The 13199-nt window shown below is 39.0% G+C and overlaps 1 protein-coding gene across 2 annotated transcripts in view; it reads right to left on the bottom strand.

Moving 5' to 3' along the window:
- The window catches only part of VSTM4 (V-set and transmembrane domain containing 4), a 32423-nt gene that overhangs the window by 2493 nt on the left and 16731 nt on the right, over nucleotides 1-13199 (bottom strand). The window contains exons 6-8 of one of the 2 annotated variants that reach the window (XM_052677731.1): nucleotides 8929-9035; nucleotides 8453-8511; nucleotides 3-8311 (exon numbers count right to left, since the gene is read on the bottom strand). In XM_052677731.1, the coding sequence (XP_052533691.1) occupies nucleotides 8309-8311; nucleotides 8453-8511; nucleotides 8929-9035 (169 nt within the window). In that variant the 3' untranslated portion in view covers nucleotides 3-8308. Of the gene's footprint in view, nucleotides 1-2; nucleotides 8312-8452; nucleotides 8512-8928; nucleotides 9036-13199 lie in introns of those variants that run through there. The other variant, XM_052677730.1, reaches the window with a different exon arrangement.

Raw genomic sequence — 13199 nt, 5'->3', positions numbered from 1 at the left:
AGACAAACAACAAATTAGTTATAATTCCATTATCACTGAATGTAAAAATCACTTTAAGTATCCAATTGAATAGAGTGTACTTCTTCTCTCAAGCGTGCTTGTTCTACTCTGCTGCCAACAAATTTACTCTGTACTAAATGTAGCTAATAGAGGAAATAAAAGTAACTTTTGTGCCTCACCAGTTATAGCCACAAACAAAGGAGTTGCTTTCAGGTTGTATCTGAGCTTTGGATTTCAACCCAGCTCCAGTTTGTCCATGGAAAGTTAGTCTGTGTTCCTCAGAAAAGGGTTAAGTGCAAAGACTCTGGTGTTCTCATGTTGAAGACCGAGAAGGACCATAAAAAAAAGCAGTTTGTTGCAGTCACAAAACTATACCTCATAGGAAAGTATCTCTGAGACCAGGAAAGGCTCTCCAGCTGCAAACTGAAAACTGACTCAAAATTCAGAAAGTTTCCCCCATTCAAGCATTATAAGGGGGGAAAAAAACATACACAAAAAAATGTTTTCCCAAATCAGGATTCCTTTGCATTTTGGTTACTGCTGTTTTGTCCTTTCTGACTTAATACACGATTCCTGTTTCCTTTAGAAGTGTTTGAATAATTACTATATTATCTTCTGACTAAGATAATATTCAAAATAAATATTGAATATTCTCTGAAACCAGTCCCCCTGCTCCCTCACTTCCTGTCTTTTGTGCTTTCCTGGAATCCTTTCATTGTGCCCTGACAGTTGCTCGCACTCTTTGTTTCAGATTGTTTCCCTCTGGGTGGATCAGCTTACGGTTTTCCTGCATGAATTTAATCTTAATTCTCCTCTGTAGATCTGATACTGAAATACTCTGTGCAGCTGCTATTGCAAGTGCTATTGCTGCAGTCAGCTGATCTGTGCGTGTGAGTAAAGGCCTTCTATACGATTCTAATATTTGCACTTGGTTCTTCATATGATCTTCCCCTACCTTGCAAGGGTAGCCTTACTTGATCTCAACTTCTGCTTCTTATTTGCTACTGAATGCTTCACTACTGACTTCACAAAATTTCCTCCTTTCATGGATTTTTCTGGTGCAATAATATAAAAGAACATTGTATGGACTGCAACTGGATCTCATAAATAGCACAGAAAGGAAGCCTTTTTGATCACATATTGGGAGTGACTTAAAAGGTCAGAAAGGCATCCATGCTATGGGTTAAAGAGTTAAAAAAGCTCTTAGTCATCTGCTGTGATTAATTACATTTCTCCTCCTTCTGGCATGAAAGTATCTAACCTCAGGGTTAGATAGGCAATTGTTTTTGCCTTTTTTTGTTTAGTATTCCTTTACAGACCTCAAAACTATACCTGCCTGTCTATTCAGTTGAAAGTGAGCTAGGTTGATGGTGGACATCACAGTAACTCCTGCAAACGCTGAAGGTTTTGTTCTTGGTGTAGCTTAGTAGATCTAGCCTCTGTTTGAAGTTACTGGGAGTTTTGCTGTTGGCTTTAGTGGGAGTCACCTCTGACCCTGAATAGAATGATATGTTGCAAACACTGAAGGTTCCTAAAAAAGAATCTGATAAAACATTACAAACAAGCTGTTGTTCATTGTTAGATTAAAACTCCACTTTTCCAAAGACCGATCCAATACATTTTTGAAGTGGAAATGTTTTCATTGTGCTGTAGAAATAAGTTGCTGAGGGCATACTAAATCTGTATATGCTTTCCCCTTTCGTTGTTTAATTGCATTTTATGTTATGTTTCCATTTAGAAAATGCAGCATGTCCTAAAATAGCCACATCAACGCCCAACTCATGTAAATTTCAGAACTAAGATTTATGAAATCATATTGTCCAGGTGTTTTATTGTATTATCTCAAAATTGCATTGTTTTCCAGTGTAGATTATCTCTTTATTCTTACTTTATTCTATTATGTTTGGATATGAAAAATAACACTAGATTCCCCAAAACAGGTCATTGGGCAGTAGTGGCTGATGTGTTGTTTTCATACATTTTTATGATGTTCCTATAGTAAACATAATTTAATAAAGCCAAAACACACTAAATAAATAATTACATCTAGAAAAGCAATAAAACCAAATAAAATTAGTACTTTCATAAGTGGAAAAGGTACTTCAATTACTGCTACAAGGAACAGCACACCATAAAATGTGTAGAATAATTTCCCTTATGCATATTTCTAGTATGTAATAATTTGATTGAAAATATGAGGAAACACACAGGAGGTTCAAAATTGTGAAGTGTATAGAGTTTTCAGCAAAGGATGTGTAATAACTGCACATGGAAGCCAACGCTACTTTAGAGTACCTATGGTAGCCAGGGTTGTTTCTCCACGCGTTCTTCCATACTTCATTTATCAACCACATATTTAATTCAATTTTGGTGGTTTGTTTGTCCAAACACAATTATTTTCTTTTGAGCAGGTAGAAAAAGAAAACTAATTCTGTGATTTCATCTCTCATTTGGCAATGTAAGCCTGGAATCCTGCCACCCCCTCCTTTTTGGAACAACAGTGTGACTTTCAGTAACTGATGTTTGAAGTGGGACTGACATTTGGACAGAAGAGCAAGAGGCAGGGAATGACTGACTGTTTACCTCTTTCTTTCCATCCTGGCTCTCCACCTACGAAGTCATTGAGATTTCTATGGCTACAATGTCTTTTTTTCCTGAAATATTACATTTTTGTTCTAAAATTATATTGAAATTATTTCTTTAAATAGAGATCTGTTCCAAAGTGACATTTCTAGATGCGACCTTTATCTTGTTCATCTGTTTTGTTCTTGTCTTGGAATCACACCCTTTGCAGAAATACGTTAGGAAGAGAGTCATCATTTTCCAGTGTATCCTCTAGCAAATACAAAATCACTTCCAGTTTTAATTTTTATTTATTTCAGTCACAGCTCTTTCTTTGGGCAACTATTTGAAAGAGTTCAGTTATAGGAACATTTTTTCAAAAAGACAACCTGTGAAGTCCTACACGTAACTATTTAAAAAAAGCTACAGTATGTGTATGCACAATTTTGTTCATTGAGTTTGTCCAGCACAAAAATGCATAGAAAAAACCTTTATGAGTTGAGATTTTAATGAAAATTACTCTGATTATGTCCTGATTATGACCAGATAGGTCAATTTTGTTCTTCTAAAGCTCAGCTGGGTTGTTTAATGGCAGCATCAAAGATGTTTACTGTGAGCAATGTCAGACTGAATTTTTTAAGTTTTAACTAAGACTACTTCTACTCAAATTCAGAAATATGTATAGAGAAAACAAGCAAATACTAACCTCGTAATTTTAACTTGTCTGGAAAACAAGTCTGGTGGGTTGGAACTAGGTGATATTTGAGGTCCCTTCCAATCTAAGCTTATTCTATGATTCTGTGAAAAACAACTGCTGCCAGCTTGCACTTAGAGCCTCACTGTTTCATCACCTTATTGGTCATTGTGAAAACAGCAAAACAAATCATAGATTGTAAGTTTCTAATTTAAAAAATAATATTGATACCCTATTGATTCTAGTTTACAACAAAAGTAAGCAGGCAAGGTCTCACTTCCCTATTCACTAGTCTTAAGTGCATCATTGACTACTGCTTCAGACATTTGCCTTAGAATCCTGTCTCCACATAAACGCATGTGAAGGACTTGTTTGGGATGTGATGCAGAATGAATTTAACAAGAGATGAGGTTAAGAAAATTTTGCTTATTGATCAAATTGAATTATCACCGAACAGAGGCGGACTTAAAAAATGACTTCTACAGACCTTTGTGAGAAGCTGAAGCTAGATCTGTGAGTTGAATTATCTCTCAGAAATGCAACTGCTGGCCAGTAGGAGTTCTGCAGTATCTAGGGAGCCATTGTGCTCTCTGTGCCAAGGCCCAGAAATCTGACACTGGAAAATCGTGGAGTGGGAAGTATGTCTTTTAGTGGCACTATCAAATTAAAAAAATGATGGCTTCTTTCCACTAAGATGCCTGGTTTTTAATCTCAAGAAGCGGCTTTGTCACTGGAAACAACATCCACAATAATTTGTGAGCCCTCTTACAGCACCACATATAAATTTTGCTTTTGAATCCCACAGAAGTTATGATAACAAAGTCAGAAACAAAGATGATTCACTAAGTTCTATTGAAACATTTATTTTAAAGAAACAGAATCCCATAGACATAAAGCTAGTGGTATCTATAGGGAGATAGTTCATCTTTCTTCATTAATAGAGTTAATGTACCTGGCAGAGGTTTGTCCTGACTGTTTTAACAGCTTTTGCAGAAGAGTCTTTCCCTTTGCTAATACTTTATGCCACATATTATTTTGCTGTATGTGTTATACAGAGTTATTTCTTGATTCCGAACACTGCTAGAGATCAGGCTGATTTCTCTTAGTCCTTCAAAAAGGCTGAAGGATTTTTCTGGTGAGACATGATTAGTGTTCCAAAGGTGTTATCACATAAAAATCATCCACTGTAGGATTTTGTAAATACACAAATCTCAGCACAATTCCAGCAAGAGTTTTTCTGTATTTACATAACCTGTTCTTTCTTAGGGTAAAGGTAGCAATGTGGGACCTGAATGTGAAAGTAGACATAACTCAACAGTTTTGAATATGACTTGTTCTGAGTTTCAAACTGACAATATAAATGATATTCATGAAGAAATGGACAACTCACACCTTAATGAGAGACAGCTGAAGAGACATCATCTGGCAGAGAAATAAATTATGTGGACTGGATGGAAATATTCAAGGATCATAGGGAGTTGAGGAAAAAAAAATTCATTTTTTCTTTGTATATCATACACAATGTTACTTGAAGTCTGTGGAGATAAATAATACCTTGAGAAACTGGGATCTTAAATCACCGACTATTACATGTTGTGGAGGAAACAACCTCTAGCAGAGGATGGCTTTTAATTTAAAATCATGCACGAGGAAGAGAGACATGATAGTTCTCTGATCCGGAGTCCTAGAGGTTACTGAGCAGTATTTCATTTGCCTTTTGTTTAAGAAAGAAAAGATCATGTTGAGACTTATCAGCAGTTCTACTTGTTGCACAAAAAATGATGAGCCCATTTTTCCTAGCTGGCATGCTGAACACAGCATAAGACTGGTTTTGAATAATGTACTGCCTAATTGTAAGATGAAAAAGAGGGGAGGAAAAAAATCTGTTAATCGTGCATAATAACCTTGCACTGGGAAAATTTGTTCCTGTATTCCTGTGAGGCTGAAGTTGTAGGATAACAGCTTGGAGCATCATTTAGAATGCACAAATTCGTCTGCATGCAAAAAGCAAAAGGAGCTTCTCTATGTATGTTTCAGTGCTCCCTGAAGCAATTCTGAGACTGCAGATCATGCACTTGCACAGCTACACCCTTTCGCAAAAGGACACCAAAGTCACCGCTTTAGATATGCAGTGGGTCTGGTTGGTTAATTGTACAGTGGCAAACATACTCCTGAAACCTAAAAGTCAAAATGATTTTTCAGGTGAAGGAACATTCAGCTTCTGGGCAGCTCTAGGAGCGCCTTTCTTCATTCCTTGATTTGGAATTATACACATATATAGAACACTGAGCTAAATGCGAAATAAGCTTAATTTGGCTGAACACATGTGGACAGTGAGAGCGAAATGTGGCCTTCTCAGTTCCACAGGAGTCAAACATGAGTTCGTGTTCAAAACAACTCCCTTCTGCCTTGCAGACACAGCAGAATCAGGACAGCTGTGCCTGGATGAGTTGCTAGCAAACGGCAGGCTTTCAGACACACTGCTCACTGCAGAGTCAGCGCTTTCTGTGCAGGGACTGTCCTGACATGCACTGACTGGCATGCAGCACACTGTCCAGCACTTAGCCTGCAATGGAAAATAAGGATGGGATTTTTCAAAGCTGGGAAAAAAAAAAATCTGAGCTTCCCATTTGATTTGGCCCCTGCCAGGATAAACAATGCTGTCTGCACTATATGGGCTGTAGATAGAGGTGCTTCTTACAGATAGCTCAAATACAGTTACTGGAAGCTCTCTGCTTTAGAATACAAACAGGACCAATATGTGTCCTGTGATTAACAGAACTCAGATGCCCTCCAGTAACAACTTATCAACGCGGGAGCAGTAGAAGCCAACTCCTATGGACCGTGTGCTTTACATTTATAGGGTATCGAAGGAACTAGGACCAGAGGCATCATTTGTAACATGGATTCATGTGTTTACAAAGTGGGATGACAATCTGACTCGTCAGTGGCAGAATCAGGAATATTTCCTGGATTCTGCCTTACCTGCACAGACTTTCCTTTCCTTATAATTTAATATAAAGGAGATGAAGTCAGTAAAATTTTTACTCAAGTTTGCAGTATTTGGTATAACTTGAAACCAAGTTCTTTCCATTAGCTCCAGTGAATCTCACAACAACTCCTATGTTTGGTGGTGCAAATGTTTGTGAAAACCTTTCCATTTCTATGTTCAGCACCTGAAACTCTTGGACTATAACAACTAACCTCTAGGAGGCAATGAAACGTTTACCAAAAAATTTGGTTGAAGAAGTACAAGATTTGTAGCTACCAACTCAAAGGGCTATGTACTTAAGGCTGTAGCTGAATCTTCCTTAGAGAGAAGAATTTGTGGGCCTCTAGAATTTTCTTCTTCCTAATGACTCTCTGGGCTTCTTGCATGCTATAAAACCCATCCCTTTTTGCAGTTCATCATCTCTATTTCCTCTGATCTGTACACATTTCTCACTGATCTTAATAGAGAATGACACTGATGGGGAATGTTTTTGCAACAAGGGGAGCATAGAATTGTTGTTCTGGCTAAAGCAAAAGCAATATGACATAAGCAGAGTTTTTAAAAAGCTTTACTCAAAGCTGTGCAATTGAACATGATATTAGGTTTTCTCTTTTTGTTTTTAATTTTCATTGAGATTATGTCCATATTTTATCCAGGTTATTGTATTCTTGTAAAATTATACTGCAATCCACTCTAGCATGTTAACAACAAAAGAAATTTGCTGGTTTATTATAAACATCTTTCAAGAAACCAAAAGCACATGTCCTCTGGAAATAATTCTGCCAGTATTTAGGTTATTACAAAATTTTTCCCAAAACACTGGAATTATTTTGTAATGTTTCCTTATACTCAAGCTTGTTTGCTTAGATTTTCTGGAATATTCTCCTGGTGTGGTACTTCCTTGGGCTGCACAGGGAAGCTGCAAGAAGAAGCCCTGAAACCTCCACAGTTTGAGTCTCTCATTCCAGCTCTGTGCCATCTGTGGAAAAAAGGCCCACTGCTGACACCAGCTGTGCAATCATTACAGCTGGAAGGAAAGCAATCTCTTATCCTGCAGAATTTTGGCAGGATGGCAATTTTTTTTTCACCCCAAAGGGGATGGAAAGTTTAAAATCTGAGAGATTTTTGAGGATTAAAAAAATGCCTTGTGCCAAGGTAGCCAGGCTGTGCCCTGACCATGCATAAAAGGGCAGGGAAAATTCTGTGACAATTGGTGGGAAGGCTCCCAATCCTCACCTGAAAGTGAGCTCATTGCAGAGGCATTTGGGTTACTCACACAACATAACTTTAGGCACCCACATCCACCCAACTGCTGAAGTCAGGGAGTTAATCACCCTCTCCATTGCCAGCAAAGGGAGAAAGTATCCCCAAAAATGTAGAGCTAGGCTCCTGCTCCAACTCACCTCAGTCTATTGAGTCCATAGGGAGCCCTGCAGAGGCCTGGCCATAGATGCAGTTGAAATAACTGCTATAAAGCTGTCTCTGCTACCCCAGCTGTCTGGGCCAGGTGCACCTGCTCATCTAGCTGGTTTGGCTAGCAAATATCCACAGGTGTTTATAAACAGAAAGTCACGCCCACTAGAAAGCAGATCTAAGATTTCTTCTACCTTATTACGAGCTGCAAATATACATTTCATCCCTTCAGCTATTGCTGACTTACACCACTATGGGGCAGAATCCAGTCCCCCTCTTTCTGACTTGAAAAGTCACGAAGGCAGCACAACTATTATCTGCTGAAAAGAGACGTTCTCCCGAGCACCAGCTCCCAGCAGCACGTGAGAATCAAGCAAGTTTCATTTAAGAACAAGCTAAATCTGTAGGCACAACAACTGCAAGAAAGTGGGAAAATATAATCCAGTGTAACCTAGTGCTCAAAATGAAAAGAGCCAAGATAATTCATCACTTTACAAAGTCATAGAATTACAGAATGTTTGGGTTGGAAGGAATATTAAAGATCATCCAGCCATGGGTTTAGTGCTCCCCACCAGGTCAGGGCCCAGCTTTGAACGTCTCCAGGGATGGGACATCCATAGCTTTCCAGGCAGCAGTGCCAGTAAGTGTTACTGTATTAAAAAAAAAAAAAAAAAAAAACATTTTTGTGATTTTTAAGCCAACTTGCTTTTTCTGAACCTGGAGTTCTGGCAACATTGCAGCAATCACATTGAGAGAAAAATATGGAGAAAATGTCACAGAAAATTACTTACCAGGATCAATTTTCTTTGAGGTTTCAAGAGCTTGGGCTTAGGAATATTAGGTATTGGAGCTGTGGAAATAAATATTAAGGGGTCATTTCAAGTTACTGTAATTCACTGTCATTTTTTAGCATATGCATTAACAATTTATAAATCAGAGATGTATAGTGGATTGGGAGTAAATAAATACCTGTACTTATATTAGTGTAAGAGCTATATTTCAGATAACTTACTTTACTATGAAGCACTGGGCTTATGAATTGGGAAAAAAATGTAAGATTCAAAGATCTGATATGCAAAAGATGCTGTTTGTATGCAGAAGCCAGGGTCAACACAGCTCTTGAGAGCTGGTCACTTGTGATATAATACACAGAAATCCTCCAGTTCCTTTCCCTCCCTACTGCTGGCAGAGCCCTGTCACCACAAGCACAACTCTCCCTCCTTGGTATGCCCAGTTTTGAACTCTCTCTGCATCTCCATTCTCATACCTTTTTCTGGGATGGCTGGTGGCAGCTCTGCTTTCTCTTTCCTTTTCTTCACCTTCTTGGGCTGCAGAGGGGACAAGCTCGTCACACTGGTCACAGTCTCCCCTGAGCTGCAATGCAGAGGGACAAGTGAAGGCAGTTCAGGGACAAATAGTGCCAGTGCGTTCATGCAAGAAGACATGACTGCCTTTCACTTGTGCAAGTCTCAACCAAACAACTTGGATTCTGACCTGGGGATATACTGAAAAGCCTCTGAGAGGGCATTGCAATTTCTTGCATTTCTTCAGCCTTGAAGTTGGAAAAGGCCACTAAGATCATCTAGTCCAAGTATCAAATGTATGTCCCAAAGTCTGAGACAATAGAACCCTGCTTTGAATATTGAGGGGCTTGGATACGCAGTCAGGTTGCAATTATTTGATTCTGTCACCACATGCTAGCTTGCAACTAATGTGAAACAGAATCATAGAACTGTTAGAGTCAGAAAGGACCCCACCTGGTCCAACTCCTGTGCAATTAACAGGGACACAGTGAGATCAGTTGTTCAAAGTCCCATCCAGCCTGACCTTGGATGTCTCCAGGGATGGGGCTTGGTCTACCATCTCTCTGGGCAACCTGTGCTAATACCTCACCACTATTATTGTAAAAGCTTTCTTCCTTATATCCAAGAAGTTATCTAAAATAATGGTAGTGATGCAGGATGGCTGTGGGGATGGTCCTGGCCTGTGCTGGTGTATTACACCACGCAGTGGGACCCTGTCAGGTTCTCCACAGCAATAATACAGACAGTATTGAATTCTCTGAATTTTAAGTCATTTGTCCCAAGATGCTGTTCCTCTCCAGGTTCTTTTGCATAATGAAACATTCTCTTTTTATTAATAGAATTAAATATTCAAACAGGGCCAAAGTCTTAATGAAAGTTGGGATGTCTCATCTATTGCCCACACAAGAATAACAAAATAACAGGCATTACAATTCTGCACAGCTGTAAATCCAAATGAATATCACTATCATTGGTGAAATCACTCTGGATTTATGCTTGTGTCAATTAAAAAGCCTCTGGTTTGCTGATTTTGCTGAATTCTGTTCCTTGTATTCACTCTAAAGCATAAGTTTTCTTCCAAATTTCTTAAAAAAATATTTAAGAAGTAAAATATTTTCATAACTTATAAACAAATCACATCAATTATGTAAACTGAGGGTTGCATTAAAGTAATTTTAAAGTCTGCCTGCATAACTGTGAACCTATCCCACAACAACCATTTGTTTCTCTATTAAAATCAAGATGTTAAATTGTTTTAAACCAGCAGCAAATGAAGCTGTCCTGCCCAGCTCCATTGCTCAAACACAGCAAACTGCAAAGGACAGAGAGCATCAAAATGGGGAGAGAAGTCACTTTTTGTTTGGTGTTTTTGTTCATTAAGGCAGACGTACAGCTTAAAGATACTACTGTTCTAATATTGCTGCTTTTAGCACAATATATGAAAAGGCTCAGTGTCACTTCATTGCATTCGTTATTCCTGTTTGGCTGCTGAAAATGTGAAGCTACAGAATAATGTATTTATGGCCTATACTTTTCTTGTAAGTGCCAGGTCTGTACAGGGTTAACTGATTCTGAAAGAGACAGTAATTGTGCTTGCTGTCTCCTAACTGAGCTCCTCGAGCCAAACAAGGAGGCTAAGAAAAGACTCCTTGGCTCTGAAACACTGTGTCTTTGTGAACTTGTCTTGTTCTGCCTTAAGGAAGAAAGTTACTTTTTATCTCCAGCTCCTTCTCTGGCCTCCCAGCTTCTATTTCAACAGTCACCTGCGTTTCTTGAAGGATCTAATGAGCTTTTAGAGTGAGAAAGAGACAGGAGTTTGGGGAGAAGAAAGCCTGTGGAAGGTTGCTGAGAGCTGTGTCACCAGGACTGTGATTTCCTTGGAGGTTGTGGCTGGTAATTGTGGAGTACACTATGTCAAGAGCTGGAAAACTGCTCCCGTTTGGTGCCTTGCTACCCTTAAGATGTGGGACTACTCCTCTGGCTGTCTTGGTCAGCTATTCCCTCTTGTCAACGATCTGACAAGGGTTATCATAGAGGTTGGAAAGGACCACTAAGGCCATCTCATCCAACCATGAATTTGTCACCTCCATGCCCACTAAACATGTCCCTCAGTGCCTCTTCTTGGGCACCTCCAGGGACGGCGACTCCACCACCTCCCTGGGCAGCACAGACGGCTGTGTGGGAAGGTGCCTGGGAGTTGGTTACTTGGTTCTGGTTCAGTGTGGCAGAACTTGCTCCTACACTGTCAGATTGGTGGTGTGGGACCAAGGCACTGGGATGAATGGCTTTTTGTACCTTGAATTGTCTCTGGAAGAGCAGTGGCAGAAGGACTGGAGGAGAGCTCAGGCCAAAACAAATAAATAAAGGGCAGGAAAAAAAATCCCATTTTCTAAGTTACACCTCCTGAGGGTTTCTTTATCTGAACACTGGCAAAATGATCCAATAACAAGGCAGATAATAAGAAGGAGGATATTTAAAGAAAGAGGATATTTAAAGAAAACCTCAGAAAATAGAATTAAGTGGTTTGGAAAACCCAAAATAACCATGCTTTTTATTTAGTTTTTTATTTTTAAAATGTGGGAAATAAATGGGTTTGGGTTAACTCATTTTTTTCCCTTAATTTGTTATTGGTCAAACAGTAAGCCAAAGCCTAAACATTTGCTTTGTTCCACTCAGGAAATCTGGATTTAATTGTCTTTTCTGCTGAGGCTATTTTGTGAGTCCTGGGGCTCACATCACTTAGCTTCAGTTTACAATTAAGTGAAGCTATCATTATGATATCAAAACATGAAATATTTTAAGATGCTTACGTATTACTGCAGCAGGAGTGCTGACAGTTCTTAGACACCAGACTAGTCGTGTAATTTTGAAACTGGATTCTCACTGCTCTCACAACTTGAAATATTGCTAGGGGAGTTGGAGCTAAGCCTCTCTAGTCTAGGCTGAACCCTTTTGACTGGCAGGAATCTCATGCAAATATGTTCATCAGTTTGACCTGGGTTCTAAGTCTGAATGTTTTAAATTGTTAAAATTGTTTAAATATTTGGAATTAAGTTCCAAGACATGCTAGCAAATACTTCTAGAGAATAGCAGGTGAAGTTCTACCTGCAGTGCAGATAGATGAGGCTATGTTACACCTCTCATATCCTCTATCACTTCAAATTGTCTGTGAACTTCTAAACTGTTACTGCCTGGCCTTAGCACTGAAGGTGCACTGGTGGCACCTAGCTAGAATTGAGCAGTGCCCAATGCCAGCTCACACAACTGCATCTCTTTCCTTTCAGTTGGTTTACCTACAGCAGTGACACATCTGGATGAGCCATAATACGAGATCTGCTTGGAATTCAGGTTTTGTGATGCCTTGAAGTGCACCCTTGGCTAGGAACAAATGGAAACAAATGTTTTGCATTAGATATGGATCATAGTGTGTCTAATACATTTACAAATTTAGGTACAAGAACAGTCCTAATGTGTTTAAAGAAATTGATGGTTCATGTTTGGAGTAGAGAATGAAAAATAAAAGGTAATAAGAGTGAAACAGAACAAAAATCGTGATACTGATAACACATTCATAGGCACTTAATTTCAAAGCCCTGAAGTCAGCACACTTCTAGGGAGAAATGAAAACTGCTGAGCTGTCTGTACATTTTTGGTGTGGTGCAATGGCTGGTTAGGGTCATAGAACAAAGATCTTCAATGAATAACATGAAAGCTTCAGTTTGTACTGACCTCTCCTGAACTCTCTGTAGCCTTTTTTTGACTTTGCTTACATCTGAGTGTTGGTTAGATTGAATAAAGCCATTATCTCATGAGACAGCACTAAAAATTACCCCAGTTGAGGATCTAGGACATGCTATACTTGGCACAGAATCAGTTTGCTAAAAAGATACTATGAGAAATAGCGTCTGTGATACCAAGAGATTCTGGATTTAAACTATAATGCTAGGAACACGTTTTTTGTCACTGAAAACTGGGAAACAGCTATTCTTTCCCATTATTATGAGGCATCACTCTTTAATCTTTTTTGTTTGTAAAAAAATATTTGTCATCTTTCTTTTACTGCTGGTCCAGCACAGTTTATATCTTAAGAAGCTCATACGTTGGAAATCAGTTTTATAGCACCGTGCAATTGAAAACTTGGCAGTCAGTACTATTTAAAGTGATTAATGACTGCAACAGAAATAGAGTTTTCCCATCCCTTGGAGTCTTCAGCTGGGAACAGAGTGTGGGCCTA

Source organism: Tympanuchus pallidicinctus, unplaced genomic scaffold, assembly GCF_026119805.1.
Source record: "Tympanuchus pallidicinctus isolate F22 unplaced genomic scaffold, pur_lepc_1.0 scaffold16, whole genome shotgun sequence".
Classification (NCBI taxonomy): Eukaryota; Metazoa; Chordata; class Aves; order Galliformes; family Phasianidae; genus Tympanuchus; species Tympanuchus pallidicinctus.
Note: the sequence above shows the minus strand (reverse complement) of the source record. Positions and strands in the feature narration are given on the sequence as shown.